The sequence below is a fragment of the Colletotrichum higginsianum genome, chromosome 6 (assembly GCF_001672515.1).
Source record: "Colletotrichum higginsianum IMI 349063 chromosome 6, whole genome shotgun sequence".
Classification (NCBI taxonomy): domain Eukaryota; kingdom Fungi; phylum Ascomycota; class Sordariomycetes; order Glomerellales; family Glomerellaceae; genus Colletotrichum; species Colletotrichum higginsianum.
Genome location: NC_030959.1, coordinates 1,425,855 through 1,448,763, shown reverse-complemented (window position 1 = coordinate 1,448,763; position 22,909 = coordinate 1,425,855). Strand labels below are relative to the sequence as shown.

Here is a 22,909-nt window from a genome sequence, read left to right as displayed (position 1 = left end):
TTGTCTCGGCTTGACGAAGGATAGAGTTAGGAAATAAGGGACCTAGAATGACGAGATGCGCCTTGAACCACGAGAAACCCTGGAGGGCACGATTGGGCCGAGCTGTGGGAGACGAAGTAGACTCTCGACAAACAGGGGGGAGCTTACCCAGCGGCGCCACACAACACAAGCATCACTGGCCAGCGGACAGGGTTCAAGGCGCGGGAGGAAGGGGTCCCTGACACAGGCTTACCCCACGGTGTCTCCACGAATGGAGACAAAATCGGGCAGTCTCTAGAGTCCAAGTGATCACTGTCATGCGTGCCTGAGAGCCATTGGCTTGAGTGAGGCGGGAGGAGTACTGGCGCCACGTCGCATTTGGGTTGGATTTGGGAGGGGGGGCGCGGCTTTTGGGTACTCGACAGCTTGGGTGACTTTGGTGGATGATGTGATGATAGAGACGAGACAGGACGTGTGCAGACTTGAGGGTTGACCATCGGACGGACAAGGAGACGGACGTTGTGGAGGGATGATGGCTGCCCAACCGCGATTCCATTGGAAGCGAGCCGCCAACCCGCATAATCAAAGAGACGGGCTCGACGAGGCCGGGCATAAACGCCGGTGATTTCTTTCGGGATATGTACTCTACTTTTTGTGGTCTTATCTTGTGTGTAGTTTCGAAGGGGTATCGCATTCTCTAGTCATACCGTTCGTGGTACTTCGCCAGGGAAATAGGTCGCTCGACGTTCACCCACGGCGGTTGGACATTGGTACGGAAGACTGATGAGAAGGGAAGGGCCCAAGCCACAATTGCAATGCAAAAACAGGCGTCAAAACCAGGAGACTATCCAGCAATGACAAGCCATACACTCTACAGTGAGATGCTTAGCCTGAAGAGGCCTAGATTTTCCAGTTTTCTCCCGCAGCAAGGGGAAAAAACGGATTTTGATGTGTCGATTGTCAAGCATCCACTCATTCAGTGGTAAGAATGGCTGTGTGCGCTGGTCGTCGATGTCTGGCAAGGGCAATCGGGGCAAGAAAGGTCGATGGGCCGGACCAGTGGAGCTAGGTCAATCCTTGCAAAAACCCTCATGGGTCCTGTCAACTTGTCAAGACGCAAGGAAGCGATTGCCGACGGAAGAGTGGTTCCTGGGCCGCATGGGAGGGTACTGCAACCCCAACCATCCTGCCATCCGTTGTTCGAGGAGGGTGGACGAGGGAGAAGCCGCGGTCTCGCCCGATGCAGTTAGTCGGCGTTGGGAAAGATTATGCTCGTGAATGCTGTGTATGCGACGTAAGATATGTGTCGGCGGGACATCCAGCCGCCAGAAGTCCAGAGGCGGGCTTCGACAGCAGGCGGGGTGCTTAGTGTGTGTCAGCGGCGGGGGTGGGAGGTGCGGTTTGTTTCTCGTCGGCCATTAAACCCCCAGTCAGCGACGTGCAACGTGGCTCGCCTGGTTGAGGCTCGCCTCTGAAGACCCACGCAGCAGAGGGCCGGACCACTGCTGGCGGGAGGGGCGGATGTGACCGTGGTGACAGTGACAGTGGCGCCCACAGACGAGTGGTGGTGGGGGTTGGGCTGGCGGCGACTCACTCGTACGAGCGGTTTTCAACTCGGGCTGCGTGTACAGAGGTCGACGGCGAGGGCATCATTGGTAGACTAGAGAAAGACGGGTGCGAATCAATGGATGGAAACACAAGCCTTGACCATGTCGGCAAGGAGACACGTCGCTAAAACGGCTGATGTATGTTGTATCTCGCCGATACAGCAGCGGTAGTGGCAGAGGGCGAGAGATCGGGCTGGAAGCTGGTAAGGCTTGACACATGCAGCCAACTGCAGTCTGCTGGTGAGGTTAGCGGAGGTTGGGCCGGACGGATCGATGGGTGCCAGTGGTGGCGAGGTGGGATGGCATGGCTCCTCCCGACGACGGTGTCTTGAAGATGCAGTAGCTCCGTTGTGCCCGTCTGGCGGCGTCTGGCCCGGCCAGGTTTGCAGTGCCCGCCGCCAAGTGCAGCAGCCGGTGTGGTATTTGGTGTTACTGGTGCCCTGCGTGAGCCCGATTTGGGTTGACGACATGCGTCCGCGCGCTGGGGCGGGACGAGACGACTCAATGAGCCATGCACTGCTTGAGCGGCGATTGGGCGCCGAGAGACATGACAAACAAACAAAATGGCTGGTGTGGCATTGGGCCGATCTCTGTCATGTGAGGAAGTTGTGGAGTTGCGGTGGTCGGACGTGGACGAAGCCATCGCAAAGCCGTGGTCAGCGCGTGTTGTGTGATATTACCAGGAGCACGTGGTAAGATCCGCCAGGTACAGAAACAAGGTCGGGCGGGAGAGAGGCTGGCTGACCGTTGATGTCGTGGACTCTCTGATGGCCAGTTCAACTCACACAGTAAATAGTTGCTGTTTTGTTGTGCTGGGGGAGGGGCCATCCATGCATATCTTTTCCGAGGGAGGTGGATGAGGGAAGAAAAATCCCACTTCGGCGGCAGCGGTGGTGACCGGAGCTTTTCGGCAGGGAAGATGGCTTCAGTTTCCTCCCGGGAACCTGGAAGGAAGGAAGCATTGGGCGCTGTTGCCAGCAGGCTGGGAGGCGTTGTCATCTCACTAACTGGGTACCTAAGGTATTATTGGTATGGGGCAGCCGCTGACACCTGCGTCGCCCTGCTTGAACATCCGACAAGACACCCAACACCCAACTCAGGGCTCTCCCCTTCTGACTTCTAGCGCCTTGTTGTGAACTTGTGCCTGTCCTTACGTGCCCTGATAAACAGCGCAGGTGGACCCTCTGTCCCGATAAGACGCATGTACTGGCATCGCCGTTTCGCAGCAAATCGGCTTTGGTAGCGCCAGAGGAAATACTTCTCGAATATCTCTTCATCGCAGTCGTCCCTATCGTGCCGCCCACCGGCTTTCACTCTCCTCCTCAGTCTGGGGACGTCCTTGAACAACGTGAACAGCAAGTCTTATTATTGCTGTTCACTTTTATGATAAGCCCAACCGCCTTAACTTTCAGACCCCTCCATCCATGATATGCACCCACACTGTCGTAGGGGATTCCGGGTGTTTGCATTGATCAGGCTGGAAAGCCTCATTTGCTTTCCTCCTGACGATCGATCGAGCCCACGCAACCGCCCAGATGACAGGAAACTTGGCTTACTGAACCTCAAAGATCGAGTGCCTGTGTTTACGTACAGCAGCTAAGTAGTGCAAGTACAACAGTACAACACTGCAAAGAGGTCCGATCTTTTTGACGTGACTCGAGCGAGCCGAGTCCTCCGCGACAGTCACGCCCGCCACCTCACTCACCATCGAACGCACTCCCAGAAAAGCTCACCGTGCCTTCTGGACGCCCACGATCGAACATTTCAACAGACTGGCGGTGTGCCGAGACACGTGAGCGTTGGCTGGCTCCTCAGTCCTGTTCCGGTTCCCGATCATGTGGGCCGTCCACCGTCCTTACTGCTCGCTCACCGGCCGGACCCAGACACCGCTACTGTGCGGCTGCATCTCCGGCGTATTAGCCAACGCCAAAATAAATAAAAATTATATAAAAAGAAGACTCCTCCATCCCGGAGGAAAGGCGGCGCCCAACGCGGCATGCTGCACATGATCCCCGTGCGCGGTCGTTTATGGTTCCTCAACAATGTTCAATATGTGGTGTTCTATGAAAGAAGAAGAGAAAAAAATAAACGACACTCGGGTAGAACTCGGAGACTTGTAAAACTGCCACTCCAGCAAACCAGAAAAAGCGTGTCAAACTCCCATCAACTTCCATCGAATGACACCTCCCCGCGTACCCCTAAAACGCCAACGCCAGTGAACAGGTGTGAGGAAAATGGACCAAGGTAGCCGAGAAACATGTGTGGACGAAGACGGCTCCGGATATGTCGCCGTTGGAGGCAGGCAAGCATGCAAGCAAGCGTGTGCGGAGTGTGAGGCGTATATGTCGTGCAAAGTCGACTTTCCTTTTCCCGGGGAGGCTTGGTCTTGCATCGGCCACACCTTTGTGTCGCGATCCCGTACAAGTCACCGAAAGTCTTATTCCAACCAAAGAATGCTATGCCGTTCGTTCTCGTCCGTCGCCGCAGGGTCTCATGACGCCCGCGACCTCTCACATTGCCATCTCCGCCTGCAGCTTGCGGAGCTCGGCCTCCTCCTCGTCCTCTTCGACGACGGGTGTCTTGCCTTTGACTGGTTCATATTTGTTAGTTACCGAGTCTTGGCGTACCAAAAAAAAAAAGAAAGGGAGGGGGGGGGGGGGGAGAACGGGGGAACGAATGCCTTACTTTCTCCGTTTGCTGCGGCCGGCATCCGATGGACGGCGTCCGACACCGGCACCGAACCAGTGCTGAGCATCCGCTCGTCCAAACTCTCCTGTTGCATGTTTTCCAGCTCCTGGTCCAAGTCTTCGTCGAGGATGTCGTCCGTTTGACCGGTCGTGATGGCGTTGACGATTTCCTCGCTGAGCGCATTCTGTTCGCGAAGTTCCTCCCTGTTGCTACCGTGTGAGCATTTTTTCCAGCCATCTCCCAGAGCAAGCCGCAGAATTCGAGCACGTACATTGTTTGGTCCACCTTGTCGACGGTGAGCTTGCCGTGGATGCCCTTCATGGCCTGTCCGGCCTTCTCCATCGCCAGGAGCGTCTCCCGGTTGATGTTCGCCGACTCGATTGCGTTGATCTGGGACTCGAGTGTCGTGATTTGCGAGATAGTCTGCTCGAGACTGTGTTCATGGCCCTTCTTGCGGCGCAAGGCAGCCTTTGCGGCTATCAGGGTAGCTCGTCAGCCTCCGGCCGCCCCAGCGCTATAAGGCTCACACGACTTACCATTCTTGTTGGTGCTGACGTTCTTCCGCGCGATAGCATCTTGCTCGTCCATCAACGTTTGAAGGTGCTTCTCTCGCTTCTGGAGCATGTCGAGCTGGACCCGGAGGCCAAGGATCGCGTCCTTGGCGTCATTCTTCTTCTTGGCGCCGCCGCCGCCGCCGCCGAACCAGCCCCAGACGCCAGACATGATGATATGAGCTGTAGGGTTTAGGGGTGTTGACTATTGAGACCGAGTAAATCGGGAGGGATCGAGTCGGTTTTGAGGTTGTGCGCAGGCAGCTGTCGGTCCAAGGCAGCCGTATGCTTGGGTTGCGTGGCACTTCGCCCAAGTTTGATGGCGGGGTACCGAAACGGGAAACAAGCGGGCACTCGCCGTCGTCGTTATCGTCGTCAACGAGCCGCGGATCTGGATCAGCGTAGTGATAAATACGGTTATCTGGGACGTAATGTCGTGCGACGAACGCTCGCGGCTCTTCAAGTCAGGACGTCGTGGTGTCGATAGTTGATTGCTGAGAGATAGGGTCACGAAGTCAAGGCAGTATGATGCAAGCTCCCGACTGGCTAGCGATGTCGTTTAGTGGGCGGGCGATGACGGCGCTTCTGCCCAGCAACAATTGCCCGCCGCATTTAGCCGCGGTTGAGCCGGTCATGTGAGACAGCCGCGTGACTTGAAGTCCATATGGTCAGCAGATAAGAACGGTATCTTATCGCCGACAACTGTCTAGCGCCACAATCTCCAAGCGCCGGCAGATGCTGTCCCTGTATTCATGGAAGCTTCCATCTGTACCTACCTTCGGTAGGTAAGTTGAGGGTAAACCGTACTTCCTCGTCCAACATCGGCCAAACCCACCCCATCAGTCAACCCAGCAATGAGCGTTACCATCACCCAACTATGACTAAAGGCTCTGGTGCATGAGGCACATTCCGTTGTAAACGGCGATAAAAGCATACGGCGGCTCCTGCTAGGCTAAACAGCCTTGTCGCCATGTCTAGAGGTCCGCTTCCCTCACAACTGTGTCTTCTCTCAGACCTGTCATCAAAGTCGCCAGGTGAGAAAGTCAGGTTCTTAGGCTGGTACGATGCGTATCCCTTCTACGGCTAGTGTTTACTAATGTGGTTTCAGCGTCACCTCATACTTGACACACTCGGCGGTGCTGACACTGGAGCACGGCTTCCCCAAGGAATCTAACACCATTGCTTTGGTTGACATTCGGCTCCTGCTTGGCATTGTGAAGTCGAGTCAAACGCAAATAGGCGAGTGGGTGAACGTGGTTGGCTATGTCACGCCGCCGCCTCCGGGGACGCGGGCCAAAGGGACGACCCGCGAACCACAGAAAGTAGCCATCCAAGCATTAGTGCTCTGGTCAGCCGGCCCTCTCGATCTTCAACGGTACGAGAATTCCTTTGCAACAACTTGACCGAGAGAGAGTCAGGGCGAACCCACGGCGGCCGCCTCCCTCGACGAGGTAAAGCCTACTTCCTGTTGTGGAAAGCTGCCGCCTGACCCGATCATGCGTCGACCAGAGCCAACGCATTATGCTCGTCATGCTCATCACCGCAGCCAGGCAGCTTCCAGGCCGTTCGATTCGTCGCCAAAACCACGAATTACCGGACTTCGATAAGGATTGATTTTTCCCGGCTGGTGATGAATTCACTATCCAATCTTTGAAGCCGGATATGGGCCCGTTCGGAGTATAGTACAGCCCTGGACATTGGCGTCCCGACTGAAGGGTCTCTTACACAGAACCTAGGACAATGCATGCCGTTCTCCTGCAACGATAACTTGGTCCAATTCTAATGCATCTTGTCTATTTGGGAACTGAGAAACATGCACAATTGGGTATCTGGTCGAGGAAAGACTAGTTGGCTGCATCCCGCTGGCGCTGCACTTTAGCTGCGCGCCTCTCACAACGCTTCCGCATGCGCATACCTATTGGGAGCGAGAAAGGTCGCGCGCCGGAGGGCCGGTCGTTACCATTGGGTCCTCCTCAAAAGCTTTGCCAGATGGCGGACTGCTGCTGGACGATTCCACGGCACATAGTTCTGCCCGTTCCCAATCAAACAGATGTTTGTTCTGCCGCTTCGTCTCGCCTCTGTTGCCCGGCCAGTCAAACAACGATTATTCTGTTGGGTCCACTGTCCGCTGCGGCCATCAACGAGGCCACTCACACGCTTCCCCTCACTAGAGAAACACGACCTTCCATCACTGCACGCCTCGAATCATCGAATCCCACAAATCCCTCCCATCATGCATCAAAGGGCCAACCCGGCCGCCTGCAACGCCTTTAGTGTTCACGCTTAGAGCCGAAAATGTCTGACCCAATCTGAGAGATCTCGATCACAAATGGCCAGCGCTACCAAGCTTGGAGCTGCTCCGGCTCATTCACGCCGCCTGTCGTCGTACCGTCGGTGTCGCTCGTGGCTTCGGTGAGCTTCGTGTCTCCTCCGCGACGAATCATTCGACCCTCGAGATATCACCACCGGCTGGTGCAGCGGCCTTTTGAGTGGCTTGTCCGCTTCTTGCGCTCGTATGGCCGCCTGCCGCTCCCAAATCTCCTTGGACTTTCTGCAAATGTCGTCGATTTGCTCCTAGGAAGACGATCAGCGAAATATGCTCCACTGCAAAGACAGAGACCGGATGGCAAGCTCACGTCGGTCAGGCAAGGGCCTGGGGTAGTGATGAGGAACCCATCTTCTCCCTGTAGATGTTGTGAGAGGTGTTCTCAATCACCTCGGACGAGAGCTCTTCACACCTCGTTTGTGTACGGCCTGACGGTTGCATCGGGCCCGAGATAGTAGGGAAGTTCCTGAGTGATGATCTTCTTGTGGATGTCCAACCGGGGGATCCAGTACCTGTTCATCTCTGTTGAAGAAGACATGGCAACGGCCGGGACATGGGAAATGCGATTTGTCTGCCCTCACGCGAACCTGATTCAAGGCAAAAAATGGCTCGAATTGTCAAGAAGCTATGATGATTAGGAGGAATGAGACGGTATTTATCCTGGCGGGTTGCCCCTACGCGATGCTCCGGGGCTGCGCCAATCGCCAATCCTCGTACGCCGCAACAAAGAGTCGAGATTACGAGTTTCCAAGGCCATAAGAAAGACAAAAAGAGCACTTTTGGTGACTTGCCTCGAAAGGGAACAGCTATTGTCGGCTTCTTCACCGCTTCGGGCTCTCAGTCGTCAGAACCTGCCTTTGGAATGCCTGCATGCAAGGACGAACGCCACACATACTCGCTTGCTGTGTCGGTGCTCATCAGGAGGTGAGAACCCATCCATCCATCCATCCATCCATCCCTCTGGATGTATGTGTGTGTGTGTGTGTGCGTGCGTGCGTGCACGCATGTTCCACCTTACAAGTCGGGGGTGGTGAGCCTGCAGGAGATGAGCAAAGTGAGGCGGACGGCGGCAAACCCCATGACGGTCCGCCTCGCGCACCCGCAGTAATCCCACCTCTCTGCCACTACGAATCACCTTCGGACATTGCACATTGCGTCGGAACAACCCATCCACGAAATTGTGTCGTCGGTTTTCGCATTTAACCTCGTCATTGAACGGCGCGTTGGGTGCTTACCATTCGTCAGTCACTTCTCGACGACGGGGTCCATCTGCTGCCAGATCCAGTGACGGGACTAGACTGCAGTTTCTGCAGGTCCTTCCCCCGTCCCTCCTCGCCCATTGTCATCCCCGGACACGCTGGAATGGAGCCTTCCTCCTCGTGGCTTCCCAGCATAGTGCTGCGCTCTTTCGGGCTCGTCCCTTTCACAGATGGACCTGGTGGGTAGGGTAAGGGCGTAAGGCGGATGATGGTCACTGGAGGCCAAGTGCGCTGATCATGGCGATCGTCGCCTCCGGCTTCGAGTCGGCCGTGCGGGGAAGGAAAGAAGGGGGGCGCCCACTCGCTTGCTAGCCGGGATTGTATATAACTAGGATCTCGGGTTCTTCAACGATGCGGACGAACCCTGGACCCTTCCGTTTCTTCTGTGTTGGTCCCGAAGTGTTGGAAACCCGAGGCTGCCCTGATCGACGCCGTCACCTCCGGATCGGTCGGTCCTCAAACTGCCGATGAACAGTAATCGACAACGGTCCAGTCCATTTCTATTCTAAGTGGGTGTGTACGATCAATTCCCAGCTGCATTTCATCTGCATTCCTGCACCGTCACCTTGGCTGCTCCGAAATAGCAACACAAGGCCCGACTGGCATCACATCCTCCACAACCGAAACTGAGGCTTTCTTACATAGCAGGGATCTCGCGAGTTTAACGATCGTCATATCGCCTCACGACGAGCGGAACGCATGGTCTCTGTAGCCTGCATTGGGATGCCGGCACCGGTGGGCACGCAAAGATGCTCAGGCCATTGAGCCTAGTACGAGCGACAGACGAGCGACAGCCAGTATCACACGCCGCCTCCATCGATTTCTCTCCTACTCCATTCTCGGCATCCTTGTCTGTCTCCAAGGCTGCTGTTACCCCTGGGTCCTCGTTGTCTTCCATGCTCCTCTAGGTAAACCTCATGGGGGATGACACGAAAGAACGAGGGGACTAAAACGAGGCGAAAATATGTCGTCAGTATTTGCTCCATGGCATACTGATAAGCAGAAGAAGGAATGAAGTAGTCGATCTATAGCGCGTACGATGATACGGGCTGCATCGCATTGCACGCCGAAACAATGCAACGCCGCGTAAAGCAAATGTTGGAAGATGCCCTCGAGGCGAGCAACCACCCGGTCCTCTAATGGATCCCCAGCCGCTCCCCTTAATCGAGGCTTCTTTTAAAGAACGGACAGCTGCACGTGCGGACTCCGGCAGAGTTGAACGTTGCTGGAGGATCGAGGCTTTCACTGATCGCCTTAGTTAGCATGAGCCAGCTACACCGCGCTGCTGGGCACAGTTGCGGGAAAGTCAAGGGCAGGCCAGCTTTGGTCAGTAATCATTGCAAGGTAGCTTGTCTCGCTGCCAAGTCGAAGTTGCTGGTCTGAATGACTCCAATCAGCCCAACTCCTTTCAGCGCCTGGCTTTTTGCACGTCCCGGACGCCTTGCTGTATTTGAATCATCCGGGTGTCCAGCCCACTTTGGTTCTACGGAGCTGACAGAGCCTCTTGCTCGTCCCGATCAAAAGCTTGATAGCTTTACCGGGGCCACGCAGTCGACAGTTTATCCTTCATAGGCTCCTTGGTTTTCCTTTCCTTGGAGAATCACTCAGAAACGACCACAGGACCCACCTTGAATGCATCATCACATTGTTGCGAATGTGATTTGGCTATTGAGCCAAATAGCCTCACAGCCGAACCGTACATTCGCGTCTTATTCAGCCTAATCAGTGCTTGGTTGCAGTCGTGTGCCAACACGTACAAGTCTCTTCGCAGAGCGAGACGTTAGTGGAACAACATTATGGATCTAGCCAGATTGAGTCTACACGGGGGACTAACTTGGCGACCTCACAACCTGCCTCTCCAACTCCGCTTCTCGCAATGGCTTCCTTGGGACAAGAGCGTGTTGCAAATCCTCAGGAAGCCCGTCAGTCCTATCAGGTCGATACTCTTGGGGCGTTAAGATCCAACCGGAACACCGTCCCCTCACCAGAACTAGAGAACACAATGCCAATCCATGGTCCGCAATCTCAGGCTCTATCTCCATGCAACCATCTCATTGTTGTTCCATATTAAGTCATCAACACAGCCGGGACGGTGTTCATTCTGCCTGAAGTCATCCCAAGTAGTGGCTCGCAAGAAGTCCTACACGACACTATTATATTGTCTCCCGTGATGCCGCACCGAAGCCGCGCTCTTGGAAGTGCGTCAAAAGTCTTCTGCGAAGCTTGAGCAACACAAGCAACTATCACGATGCACCCAACCAGTGTTCTCACGATCGTTCTGGTTGCATGTGCTACTGTCAGCGCACAACTACATCAGCTCGCTGTTGCAGCAGGGTTCAAGTACTTTGGCACAGCTGTCGATAACCCCGGGCTCAACAATCAGGCGTACATGAACATCGCCTCGAACAAGAATGAGTTCGGTCAAGTTACCCCAGCGAACGGGCAGAAGTGGGATTCCACTGAGCGCGCCCAAGGCCAGTTCAGCTACGCCAACGGCGATGCCGTCACCAACAGGGCGCGACAGGCCAGCCAGATCCTTCGTTGCCATACCCTTGTGTGGCATAGCCAGCTGCCCAGCTGGGGTATGTCATGAACCTGAACCATCCACCGCTGACCGCTGACAATCAACAGTCAACAACATCAACGGACGCGACGCCATGACAAGGGTGCTCCAGACCCACATCCAGAATGTCGCCGGCCACTACAAAGGCCAGTGCTATGCCTGGGACGTCGTCAATGAAGCTCTCGAGGATAGCGGCACCTACCGCAACAGCCCTATGTACCGCGCCCTCGGCAAAGATTTCATCCCTCTCGCCTTCCAAGCCGCTGCCGCCGCTGACCCGGACGCGAAGCTGTACTACAATGACTACAACATTGAGAACCCAGGTGCCAAGTATAACGAAGCTCTCAACATCGTGCGCAGCATCAAGGCCGCCGGCGCGAGGGTCGACGGTGTCGGTCTGCAAGCCCATTTCATCGTGGGCCAAACACCGAGCTTGACGAACCTGAAGACGGTGCTCACCGGGTTCGCGGCCCTGGTGGACGAGGTTGCATACACGGAGCTCGACATCCGACATCCGCGACTCCCTGCATCCGACGCGGACCGGCAACAGCAGAGTCGGGACTACCAGACCGTTGCGCAAGCGTGCCTCGATACGCCCAAGTGCATCGGGATCACGGTGTGGGACTTTGCTGACCAGGTGAGACCTCTTCCTTCGCGACGTGCGGGATCCGAGAGCTGATTGCGCCAACAAGTATTCTTGGGTTCCGCAAACGTTTCCTGGTCAAGGGGATGCCTGTCTCTGGAATAGCAATCTTCAGAAGAAACCGGCTTACACGGGCCTTGTCAACCTGTTCTCGAGCGCTGCGGCGGTTCGGGCTAGTAGTAGTGCGCGACCCACGACATCGACAAGTGTTACCACAGGTAGGACTCAAGTTTACCAACTGCCGGATTGGCTATCTTGGACATGTTGATACTAAGACGAAGAACAGTAACTTCGTCTCGAACCATCTCAACTATCACCAGCTACGTGACACAGATCTCGACTCGATCCTCCTCGATAACCCAAGCTCCGTCATCGTCCTCGGCCAGAGGCTCCACCGTGACGGTTATCGTGTCCAGCTGGACCACCCAGGTCGTGACGGTCACGAACATCGACACCGTGATCGAGACCATTACGGTCTGGGTTCCGCCGCCGACAGCCACATCGACGGCCCGCTCCACGACTAGCTCCTTGACCACCTTGTCGCGGAGCACGTCGACAACATCGCCTCCGGCGCCCGAGGCCACGCAGACTAAGTACGGACAGTGCGGAGGCTCGAACCACCTGGGGCCAACGAGGTGTGCGGCTGGAAGCAGCTGTACGGTGCTGAACCCTTGGTATCATCAATGCTTGTAAGAGGAGAATGGATAAAAGCTTAGTGTCGATGCGACCTGTCCAACGGTACCCGGGCAGGGTTGTTTGTGGCCTGTCGAGCAGCCAACTCAAGCTCAAGGGACCCCAAAGTCGCATTTCACTCTCAATTATACAACCCTACAATCTACGTTGTGAGAACCATACATATCTCTCATGGCTGTGGCACAGGTCCAGACCGGTCCACCACGTGCAGTCTATTATTGTTTCCTCCTCGGCGGCTGAGGTGTGTTTCCGGAAATAAAGTCGAGTGTCCACTTTTGATTTGATACCTGCTGCTAGCATCGAGCACATCATAGTTGATGGACAGCTGTTGAAACAGTTCGCCGGATGACTCATGGCCAACAAGGTGTTGTCGGTGGAACATTGTGCGGATGACAACTGGGACTCACATGAGTCGGTCGAGGTTGTATTCTTTCACTTCCAACAATATACATGTACGAGTCGATTGTTCGCCCTTCTTTTCTTCGAGAATCTCTACCCAGGTCCAGATTCACCTATTGTCAACCGAAATGTCAGAAAAGAAGATCCTTGTCCTCGGCAGCGGATTGGTGGCCAAGCCATGTGTCGAATATCTCCTGCGAAACGAGAAGAACAAGTTGACAATCGGTATAAATCCCGTCCTCACACACACACACTCTCTCTCTCTCTCTCTCTTTCTCTCTAAACTATTGTTTCTGGCAGCTAACATCCCGAATACAGCCTGCCGAACTCTTTCCACCGCTCAGACGTTGGCGTCGAACCATCCCCAAGCCACGGCTATTGCCCTTGACGTCGCCTCCACGGAACTCGACGCCCACGTAGCGACCCACGACCTGGTCATATCCCTAGTCCCCTTCGTGCACCACCCGACCGTGATTAATGCCGGAATCAGGGGCAAGACGCACGTCGTGACGACAAGCTATGTGTCTCAGACCATCAGGGAGCTGGAGAGTGAGGTCGAGGCGGCGGGGATCACCGTGCTGAACGAAGTTGGCGTTGATCCAGGCAAGACACACCACCCTCTTATCTTTCCACACTGCTCTGGAGGACTTGACTTACAGTAACTCCTTAGGCGTGGACCACTTGTACGCCATCAAGACCATCGACGAGGTGCACAGGAAAGGCGGAAAGGCAAGTATTCATTCACTACTCAAGGAGGTACTCTCCAAAGAGCCGGTTCAAAAGGCTGACGAAAGAACGGTAGATCAAGGAGTTCCACTCCTACTGCGGCGGCCTCCCGGCCCCGGAGTGTGCGGATAACCCGCTCCGCTTCAAGTTCTCCTGGTCCCCGCGTGGCGCCCTTCTCTCGCAGGTCAACGCCGCCTCATACCTTCAAGATGGCGAAGTGATCAAGGTCCCCAACCGGGACCTCATGGCCCAAGCAAAGCCGTATCACGTCGTCGACGGCTACTCGTTTGTGGCGTATCCGAACCGCGATTCGGTGCCGTTTCGACGGTTCTACGGGATCCCCGAGGCGAAGACGGTCGTGCGTGGGTCGCTGCGGTACGAGGGAAACCCGGCGTTTGTGGCAGCGCTGGTGAAGCTGGGGTGGCTGGACGCGCGGCCGAGGTCGTGGTTGGCGGAGGAGGGCGGTGAGTTGACGCTGAGGGAGGTGTTTGGGCGCGCGATTGGTGCTGCTGAGATGAACGAGGAGTGAGTGGTCGGTTCGTCTTGTTACATTTCATTGTTGCTTACCGAGTGTAGATCTCTCGTCTCGCGCATCGATGAGTTATGCGGGTTCTCCGACGACGAAGAGAGGCATAGAATTATCGACGGCCTTCGATGGATCGGGCTCTTCTCCGACAAGCCGGCGGCCCTCCGCGGGAACCTCCTCGATACCCTCTGTGTCGAACTCGAGCGGCTCATGAGTTTCCAGCCCGGTGAACGGGACTTGGTCATGCTCCAGCACAGGTTTGTCGTCGAGTGGCGTGGCGGGAGGCGAGTAAGTAACACTGAAACCTCGGACCGACGACCCTCGTTCCGCGATTGTGCGACAAGCCATGCTGACGAGGGATGCGTATTCAGGAGACAATTACCTCGACCCTGGAGCTTCTGGGGGATCCTGATGGGCATTCTGCCATGGCTAGATCGGTGGGCGTTACGTGTGGTATCGCTGCCCAGCTGCTGCTCGATGGCGAGCCAGCTCTCAATGTGCGCGGGGTGTTGGCACCTTACTCGGCCGAAATCTGCGACCCCATCCGCAAAAAGCTTGAGGAGGAGGGCATCAAGCTGGTCGAAAAGACTGTCGAGTGAGTCGACGTTACAGAAGTTTATGACTAAAATCTTTGATCACAAATTCAGTAGTTCTAGCGCGATCCCAAAGCAAGTTCTAAGTCGATAGAGTCGATAGAGTCGATAGAACGGCATCCATTCTTTCATCCACACTGCACTCATAAACCTGGTTCATCTCTCGCCGAGCCCAAACATATTGATACTATTCCTCCAAGCAGCATCCGCGACCTCTTCAACGCTCAACCCTTTCAACCCAGCCACGACGTAAGCCACCCTGTCCATCGCGCAGCTCTCGTTTCTCCCCTTCACCATCAGCCCCATCTCGAACTTGTCCTTCTTCTTGCTTTGCGCCGCGGCCGGCGCGTTCGCCAGATACCGCTTCCCGACGCCGGAGCCCGCGGGGATCTCGCCCCAGGGCGCGTCCGTCTCGATCTGCAACCGGCCCAGCGGCACGTCACGCACCATCTCCAGGCCCCCTCTATCCTGCAGGCTGAAGCCGTTGACGCCGACGTCGAATCCCATGTCCACGAGGGCCTTCATCTGGGCCGCGGTGCCGACGAAGGAGTGGACCAGACCCCGGCGGGGCAGGTTCGGGAGATACGGTCCGATGATGTCGACGAAGTCGTCGAACGCGGCGCGGCAGTGGAGGAATAAGGGAAGGTCGAACTTGGCCTCGACGAACAGGTCGAGCTGGCGTCTGAAAGTGCGGACCTGGGCCTCCTTGGAGGCGTGGTTAAGGCGGTCGTAATCGAGACCAAGCTCGCCAAAGGCGGCCAACGCCGACTGAGATGCCCCTTCCGTCGTGGGTTCCAGGGCATCCCGTACCGCTTGCGCCAGCCTCCTGAAATGCTCGTCCTCGCCGCCCTTCTCGGCGTCCGGCTCGGCTGCGTGGTACGGGTGGATGCCGATGGTGACGAAACAGGTCCCCGCGGGCCGCGACCTCGCTATGGCGAGGTTGGTCTCCGCGTCGCTGAGGGACATGCCCGTCAGCATCACCTTCTCGACCCCGGCGGCTAGGGCGCGGTCGAGGACGGCGTCGAAGTCCGGCTGATGGTACTGCTTGCCGCGGTAGAAGCCCGCGAAGTCCTTGGCCGTTGCCGTGACTGCGACCTGGGATGGGCGAGTCAGCTCATCGTTGTCGGTTGTTGCATGCATGAGGCTCGGGGGGCTAAGAAAGGGGGGGGGGGGTCTCTCACGTCTGCGAAGCGGAGTTTGGCGGTTGGTCTCGCCGGGGCCTCTGCCGGGAAGCCAGCCAGCAGATCCGGTTCCGGTGCCATTTCAGATAGTCTATCCCGGAAGCTTTTGGCTGGAATATCGGATGGAATATGCAGTTTCTAAGGAGATGTTTCTCTCATGAGCAGAGCATTCTAGTCACCATACACATTTCGGCCCTTGAGACATTTTGATGGCGACTGTCGCGCTGTCAAGCAGTGTTCCCCCACATAGCCCTCCCCCCCCCCCCGCTTCGATAACAGTTAGACTAGTGGAGCGTATATCTTGGCGGCCGGACTTGGACTCGGCCGGGGCAGGTGCCATGACCGGGATTGGGGGCCATCGATTCCAGGCGACGGGAAAGCCTGCTTCGACGTACACCCTCGGCTTCTGATGAAGGATAGTGACATGGAGCAGCAAATGTCGCTCAGCAATGAGACCCAGTTATGCGGCTGCACGGGACAGGCCTGGCGAAAACATACCACTGATCACGGCATTTAATCCACACAACACATGTACTTCTGCGGCAATGCACAGATTGGGGAGTTTCACGGGAACTTTGATGTTGACATGGGGATATCCGGCCCGGGCGTCCTCAACCAAGTTGAGTTCGCGGTAGCTTTCGAGAAAACACATTGCACCACAGAGAGCCCTCACAAGAATCGTTGCAAGTAAGCAACCCAGAATTTAGCACTAACATCTACAATGCGAAGCCAAGGCCGGAACACATGGTTGACCAGATCTACCGATGTGGCACAGATCATTAGGAGCCCGGGCCGGTCACGGTGACGGTCGCCGGGCCGGTGCTACCCGCGCTTAGCCACCGTGCCCGCTTGATCGGCCGGATACGGCCACCCGATCGGGGCGGGGTCCGCGGATCAGCAATACGTACCCATTACATGTTACGCCCTTCCGAGCGGAGGTTATCCTTGTCACCACTTCAGCCTCATACGTTCAGAGCTCACAAATACAGATACGTTTGGCTTCAAACCCATCAACTCCTCAGGCCCCTACGATCTTCTTCTGCCAGCATTTAAAGCTAGTGATTCTACCTCAAACCAAGTGGACACTCACGGTCTCCAACCTGCAACCATATCCGCCATTTCAACGACAGCCAGCACCAGCAGCGCTGTTCTGAAACCATGACGAGCCTCAAGGACTTTCGTGTTCTCACCTTCGATGTCTACGGCACATTGATTGACTGGGAGAGCGGTATGCTGGCAGCGTTGCAGCCCCTCCTCGACGAAAACAAGCGTACCGAGTCCGGCTTCTCTCGAAAGCACCTCTTGGAAGTGTACCACGAGCTTGAGGCCAAACAGCAAACCCAAACTCCGGATCTCCTGTACTCTGAGCTCCTCACCACAATCCACCCTCAGATAGCCGAGAAGCTGGGACTGGCCGTGCCGACTCCAGAGGCCTCCAAGGCCTTTGGAGACTCGGTCAGTCGCTGGCCCGCCTTCCCAGACTCGGTTGACGCTCTGCGCCGCCTGAGAAGATACTACAAGCTCGTAGTTCTCTCCAACGTCGACCGCGAGTCCTTCTCCGGCACCAACTCCGGGCCCCTCGAAGGAGTCCCCTTCGATCTGGTCATCACGGCCCAGGACGTCGGTTCCTACAAGCCCGACCAGCGCAACTTTGGCTACATGCTGCGCAAGGTCAAGGAAGCCTTCGGCGTCGAGAAGGAGCAGGTGCTGCAGACGGCGCAGAGCCAGTTCCACGACCACCACCCGGCAAAGGAGGCGGGGATCAAATCGTCGTGGATCGTGCGGCCTGGTGCGGTCATGGGGAACAGAAACTACGAGGTTTATGACTGGAAATTTGACACTCTGGGCGAGATGGCGGACGCTTACGAGAAACTGTTGTTTTGAATAGGTGGCAAAGTTGGCCTGTGTAGCAGAACAGAGAAAGCACCCCCTATGCTTGCTCTATGGAAACTCATAGTGGTGATAAGGTACCTGGAACAGAATGGTCTGGAAATCCAATAACACACACACTGTTAAATTGCATTTCGGTGTATTCTTTACCCCCAGCACAGTCACCCTGTTTGTGATATAACGGTGAAAGAACGCCCGGAGACAAGAACCAGTTGACACCAATGACCCACTGTGGACCGTACATGCAAGAAGGTCCATCAGTCCCTGCACGTACACTGCTCGCTGCTTTGACTGCAACCTGCTACAGCAAGTCTGTTGAAGCTACCTACCTAGGTTGTTGCAGCTAGAAGCTGCTAAGGCCTGGTACCGCCTAGGTACCTTAGGTAGGTAGGTAGGCAGATAAGTAGCAACTTGTCTAGTACGTACCCAGCGCAGCTTGCAAACCACCTTTTGGGCAGTTGCGTCTTCTGCCTCCTTCCTCCTTCCATTTCAGCTCCTGCAGTTTTGTCACCTGCCCTTGTACCTTCCCTTTCTTCCCTCTTTTTGCTTCTTTAAATTTCCTCTTTCCTTTTTCTTCTTTCTCTTCTTCTTCTTCTCCTTGTTGCAAACCATCCAACTTGAGAATTGTGTCTGAGAGGTTGGATTACTTCCCTCTTTTTGCTTCTTTAAATTTCCTCTTTCCTTTTTCTTCTTTCTCTTCTTCTTCTTCTCCTTGTTGCAAACCATCCAACTTGAGAACTGTGTCTGAGAGGTTGGATTTCTTCCCCTTCTACAAAAGCCCGCCCCCAACCCACGTTGAAGCTGAAAATCTCATCTTATAGAGTTGAGCATGGAGTTTGAAGACAGCAACGGCAATGGCACCCTGCCAGGTGATTTCTGGCATGGTCAGGTCGACGAACAAGTCGAATACAACATCGACGTAAGTTGCGCAACTCATCCGGTATATCATCTTTTTGCATACGGCATCTAATATTTTGTCTCAGTGGACGCATTTGGACACACTGATCTCCATGGATTGTCTGCTCACGGTTACGAACGGGAATCTGAAATGGAAGTCGACACCTTCTGCACAGAACGCAGAGAAGCTTGGCGAATGCGGCAAAGAAACCATTTCGGTTAAGCTCAAAGTCTCCAAAGAGACTATTTCGCCACTGATGTACAAGTACTTGAAGCTCGAATTTCATCTCTACGAGGCAGGCCTGCCTGACACCCAGGTTGCAGAGGCCCTCATCTACTTCCGAGACATGGAAAGCATCACGGCAGGCTGCTTGTCTCTCGACGATCGAGCGAAGGCGCTGAAGCAGCACAGCCCAGAAGCTGTGGCGTGCCTCGATCTGATCAAGGTCTCTTTCGAGACATCCCAGATCACTTTCAACATGTCAACCCTGCAACGCCTCCTGGTGCAGGGCTTCGACAAGGCCGAGGAACGCAAAGAAGGAAATGTTCGCCACGGGAGCCGATACGACGATTTGACTGCTCTGATCAACAGCCTTCAGTCCCAAGACCCCAAAGGTATCATCCAAATCGACCTTTTGCTCGTCAAGCCTTTCCTCCGAGGTGGAAAACAGTGGGAGGAGACCCTGAACAACGTGTTCGAATTAGCACACAGAACGGATCGGACTGAAGATCAGATGGCCCAATGGTTTCCAAAAAGCGCTGAAAGTCACGATATGCCTCTCGAACACGTCCCCAGGGCCACCCTTCCTCGGGGACTTCCCAGGCAGGACCCACTGGTGCGTTTTCGCAACGAGGACCAGTACTTGGTCACCCAGATTGTCGGTGCCGCAAACAAAGCAGAGGTGTCCGCCGTCAATGCGCTTCACAATCCTGCATCCACCAAAACCGCACTCATTGGAGATCAAAGCGTCGAGGCTTTCCGGTATTTGCAGGCGTTCAAACGTAATGTGAGAACACGCTCCGTCAACTTTCTGGAGAAGTTCCCAGTCCTCCTCGCACTTACTCAGTCGGACGGCAATCAATCGGCGTTGTCTGAATGTCCCGAGCAAATTGTCTCGCAGTACCTGAAGCTGGACTCAGCCAAGCAATCGGTCATCAGTCGACTCAATGACCTGCCTGCTGGCTTGGCCTTTATTTCAGGAGTCGCTGGGTCTGGAAAAACCGAACTGATCAAGTTCATTATTGCAGCATGCATCTTCGGACAAGGAGCCGCCAAGCCCGTTCCAGCATTGTATCTTGCTCCGAACAACCAGGCAGTGGACGACATGGCCAATAAGTTTCAAGATTATTTTGAAAAATTGGGTCTGGAAGGTGCCCCAGTCATCATGCGTCTGTACAGTTTGGACTTTGAGGTCAAGTCTGTCACTCGTGCTCTTGCTCTCGGCCTTGGCACCTCTTACCAGTACTTCGACGAAGAGAAAGCTCAAGGAGAGATCAAAGAAATGGATACGGAGTCAGGGAAGGAAGACTTGAAAGGCCGAGCACACCAGTTCCTTACCGCTTATCAGCTTGAGAGAATGGGTTACGACTTGAACCAGCAGAACAAGAGTCGCTCCAAGCGAATTCGGTCAACCAATGTGTCCGCAGATACCGCCGCCATGGCTTACTACCAGACGCACATCGAGAAGTACCGCGATCTTCAGGATATTCTCATCATCAGCGAACAGGATGGCAGTCTGAGTGACGATCAGCTCAGGGAGGTTCGAATCTTAGTCAAGGAACTTTTTCACGACATGCTCTCGGACTTCAAGGGCATTATTTGCACAACTTCGGTTGTCTCTGCCAATGTAACGGTACGACGTTTTAAGGCCGAACTGGTGTTCACAGACGAAGCTGCACGGCAATCCGAACTTGGCTCACTCATCAGTATTGCTCACTACCAGCCTCATGCTTGGTTCTTCCTGGGAGATACAGCGCAGCTCAAGCCTTACGTCGGTGAGGATTCTAAGGCAACGGACAATCCATTCATCAGACAAATGTCTTTGTCTCTACTCGAGAGAGCAGTCTTGGCCGGTGTCGAGCTGGGTTGGTTGGACATCACTCATCGCCTTCGGGGCAACCTTCGCCCGCTGCCGTCGAAAATTCATTACGGACACCGCATGCAGAACAACGGTATCCCGGGTTGGAATTGGCCGCCTTCGACAGTTGCATTTGCAGCCGAGATGAGAAAACTACTCGCCCCATCGGCAAACACTTTGTACTCAACCCGAGTGGTCGTGCAGATCCCTTTTGCCAGGGCGACTCTGGATGGGACCTCATACAAAAACATCACGCACGTGCGATGGGTACTTGATCAAGTCAAGAAGATGTTGCAAAACCCGGAGCTGACAGAGATCGACTCGAAAAGGATGGCCAGTATTCTTATCCTGCCTTTGTACAAGGCACAGGTTGACCTGTACCGGGAGAAGCTGCACAACGAGCGGATCCAGAAGAGAATCTCAGACGAACACTTCCGAAGAATTGAAGTCCGGACCCTTGACTTTGCTCAGGGCGAAGAGCGAGACGTTGTCATTGTCGATTACGTGCAGACGCACAAGGCCGGATTCTGTGTTGACCCAAACCGCAACTGCCTGGCCACGACTCGAGCAAAGCAATGCGAGATTCTCATCATCAACGCCGGAATGATCAACTCTACACGAGCCCAGAACAGCAAGGTCGGACAGATTCTGGCAGAAGCCACCGAACTCGGAATTGTCTTGAAGGTATCATCGTGCAGCAACTGCGAGGACCCAAGCCACAAGGAAAAGGACTGCCCTAGCTTGCGTTGCAACCATTGTGGCCAACTCGGTCATACCCAAGTCACCTGCCAGAATCGACTTGTGTAATGCAAGAGTTGCAAGAAGTCGGTCATGTCGCGGAAGATTGCCAATGGGAGGAGGGCTCATCGCGCATTGGGGGCCAGTGGCAACTAAGGCGATCGGTCGGTTGAAGCAGTTTCCAATGACACAGGTAGCGGAGTAGCTTGGTAGAGGAGGTCAGATGGATTGGTATGGACATTGGCTCGATTGGTTGAGCATTGTTGGCTCGTGGACATAGATCATGACACCTAGGCTTTCGTACAGACAGGACAACAAGAAAATACGAGGTGTTCTCATCTCAATACTTCCTTGTTTGCTACGATGAAACCCTTTAGAAGGCAGCTGGTGAAGTATAGTGACCCTTTCCATGAATGTCCCACCGTAGCGTTGGAATCAGATACCGGTGATTCGATCATCTGGAAGCAAGCAGCCGTAACACATATTCAACGTGCGTGGAGCTTCCCTTATGGCTAGGGTCTGAATTGAGATTTCTGCTAACATCACTAAACCCTTCGTCCCTTGTGCCTATGTCACAGAACAAGTCTATATCGAGAAGATTAAGTCCCCTGGCGAGGATCCAGCGAGGAAGACCTGTATCTCTTTAAGGGCTTCGGTATCATTGCTCTCACTAGAAACACCAACGTCTTGATTGTACCATCCATATGTGCGCTTTACATCTTGCAGCGGTGCACCAACAACTCGACAGCTGTCAAAGTCTATGATAACTGGGTTATCGTTTTCATCGATCATTACATTCATTGGGTTGAGGTCGTTGTGGATAATGCCCAAGGAATGTAGGTGTTGAAGGCCAGCTCGTATGTTGGGGAGATAACGAGTCGCTTCCTCCCGGACTGCAGCTCTTTCAGGCGCTTCGATGAGCATGGCTTTGTTGAGGTGGCCAGGGTTGACTTTTCCCATCAATGTTTCTCTGTAGCGTTTGAAACAAATGCCGATGATTCGACCTTCCGACAGCACGCAGCCGCGGTACTCTGCAAGATTCGGATGTGGGTGCCGTTTGATTATTTCGCAGACTCTGACTTCCTCTAGAAGATAGGCCTGCGAATCGTTGGCTGTAGCCAACCGGAGTAGGTCTGGTCTTTTGACATAAGTGTCGTCCATGTTCGCAAGTGTTTCTGGAGCGACAATCACTTCCGGTGGGCAAAAAGGCAATGGCGCTATACGCCTTACATCTTCCAATTCACACAGTTGAACAGTAGATGCTGGGTGTGGATCGGATGATCGCGCCGAGAAGAATTCGTTGTCGTCGTTTCGGAGAAGGAGCATTGAATACTTGAATCGTAGAGTTCCACTGATGTCTTCAAGGCACTTTCGAGACTCACGCACTTCCATCGACATATTTGAGTGTTCTTGACGCTCCTCGCATAAATTTTCACTGATGTGTAGAGGTTAAAGACGGTGAGAGAAAAAGCAACAGTCCGATTTGGAGAGTTGTGAGACCTTCCCGGGCTGGAATATCAGATGGACCGAGAACGCCTGGCTTTTCGGATGACCTTAATCAGCCTAGCCGTC

The 22,909-nt window shown here is 54.7% G+C and overlaps 9 protein-coding genes across 9 annotated transcripts; 5 read left to right on the top strand and 4 right to left on the bottom strand.

Annotated features, from left to right (window-relative positions):
- Nucleotides 1–4,096: 4,096 nt before the first annotated feature.
- On the bottom strand, nucleotides 4,097–4,997 carry CH63R_08865 (Snf7 family protein; the record flags this gene model as incomplete). Its single annotated transcript, XM_018303839.1, has 4 exons — nucleotides 4,097–4,176; nucleotides 4,272–4,477; nucleotides 4,546–4,750; nucleotides 4,811–4,997. 4 exons carry the CDS (start codon nucleotides 4,995–4,997, stop codon nucleotides 4,097–4,099), a joined length of 678 nt encoding a protein of 225 aa, XP_018155862.1.
- Nucleotides 4,998–5,795: 798 nt separating this feature from the next.
- Nucleotides 5,796–6,228, top strand: CH63R_08864 (uncharacterized protein; the record flags this gene model as incomplete). The annotated part of the gene is made up of 2 exons (XM_018303838.1): nucleotides 5,796–5,884; nucleotides 5,934–6,228. 2 exons carry the CDS (start codon nucleotides 5,796–5,798, stop codon nucleotides 6,226–6,228), a joined length of 384 nt encoding a protein of 127 aa, XP_018155861.1.
- Nucleotides 6,229–7,189: 961 nt separating this feature from the next.
- Nucleotides 7,190–7,689, bottom strand: CH63R_08863 (transcription factor RfeG; the record flags this gene model as incomplete). Its single annotated transcript, XM_018303837.1, has 3 exons — nucleotides 7,190–7,399; nucleotides 7,462–7,509; nucleotides 7,564–7,689. 3 exons carry the CDS (start codon nucleotides 7,687–7,689, stop codon nucleotides 7,190–7,192), a joined length of 384 nt encoding a protein of 127 aa, XP_018155860.1.
- Nucleotides 7,690–10,658: 2,969 nt separating this feature from the next.
- On the top strand, nucleotides 10,659–11,652 carry CH63R_08862 (Beta-xylanase; the record flags this gene model as incomplete). The annotated part of the gene is made up of 2 exons (XM_018303836.1): nucleotides 10,659–10,992; nucleotides 11,042–11,652. 2 exons carry the CDS (start codon nucleotides 10,659–10,661, stop codon nucleotides 11,650–11,652), a joined length of 945 nt encoding a protein of 314 aa, XP_018155859.1.
- Nucleotides 11,653–12,836: 1,184 nt separating this feature from the next.
- On the top strand, nucleotides 12,837–14,559 carry CH63R_08861 (Saccharopine dehydrogenase; the record flags this gene model as incomplete). The annotated part of the gene is made up of 5 exons (XM_018303835.1): nucleotides 12,837–13,295; nucleotides 13,354–13,464; nucleotides 13,511–13,959; nucleotides 14,011–14,248; nucleotides 14,332–14,559. The coding sequence occupies 5 exons, from the start codon at nucleotides 12,837–12,839 to the stop codon at nucleotides 14,557–14,559; spliced, it is 1,485 nt and encodes a 494-aa protein (XP_018155858.1).
- Nucleotides 14,560–14,709: 150 nt separating this feature from the next.
- On the bottom strand, nucleotides 14,710–15,815 carry CH63R_08860 (TatD family hydrolase; the record flags this gene model as incomplete). The annotated part of the gene is made up of 2 exons (XM_018303834.1): nucleotides 14,710–15,648; nucleotides 15,735–15,815. 2 exons carry the CDS (start codon nucleotides 15,813–15,815, stop codon nucleotides 14,710–14,712), a joined length of 1,020 nt encoding a protein of 339 aa, XP_018155857.1.
- Nucleotides 15,816–16,892: 1,077 nt separating this feature from the next.
- Nucleotides 16,893–17,618, top strand: CH63R_08859 (Haloacid dehalogenase; the record flags this gene model as incomplete). The annotated part of the gene is made up of 1 exon (XM_018303833.1): nucleotides 16,893–17,618. One exon carries the CDS (start codon nucleotides 16,893–16,895, stop codon nucleotides 17,616–17,618), a length of 726 nt encoding a protein of 241 aa, XP_018155856.1.
- An 835-nt stretch (nucleotides 17,619–18,453) lies between these two features.
- Nucleotides 18,454–21,406, top strand: CH63R_08858 (Nonsense-mediated mRNA decay protein 1; the record flags this gene model as incomplete). Its single annotated transcript, XM_018303832.1, has 2 exons — nucleotides 18,454–18,543; nucleotides 18,608–21,406. 2 exons carry the CDS (start codon nucleotides 18,454–18,456, stop codon nucleotides 21,404–21,406), a joined length of 2,889 nt encoding a protein of 962 aa, XP_018155855.1.
- Nucleotides 21,407–21,922: 516 nt separating this feature from the next.
- On the bottom strand, nucleotides 21,923–22,735 carry CH63R_08857 (Serine/threonine-protein kinase; the record flags this gene model as incomplete). Its single annotated transcript, XM_018303831.1, has 1 exon — nucleotides 21,923–22,735. One exon carries the CDS (start codon nucleotides 22,733–22,735, stop codon nucleotides 21,923–21,925), a length of 813 nt encoding a protein of 270 aa, XP_018155854.1.
- Between the last annotated feature and the right edge of the window lie 174 nt (nucleotides 22,736–22,909).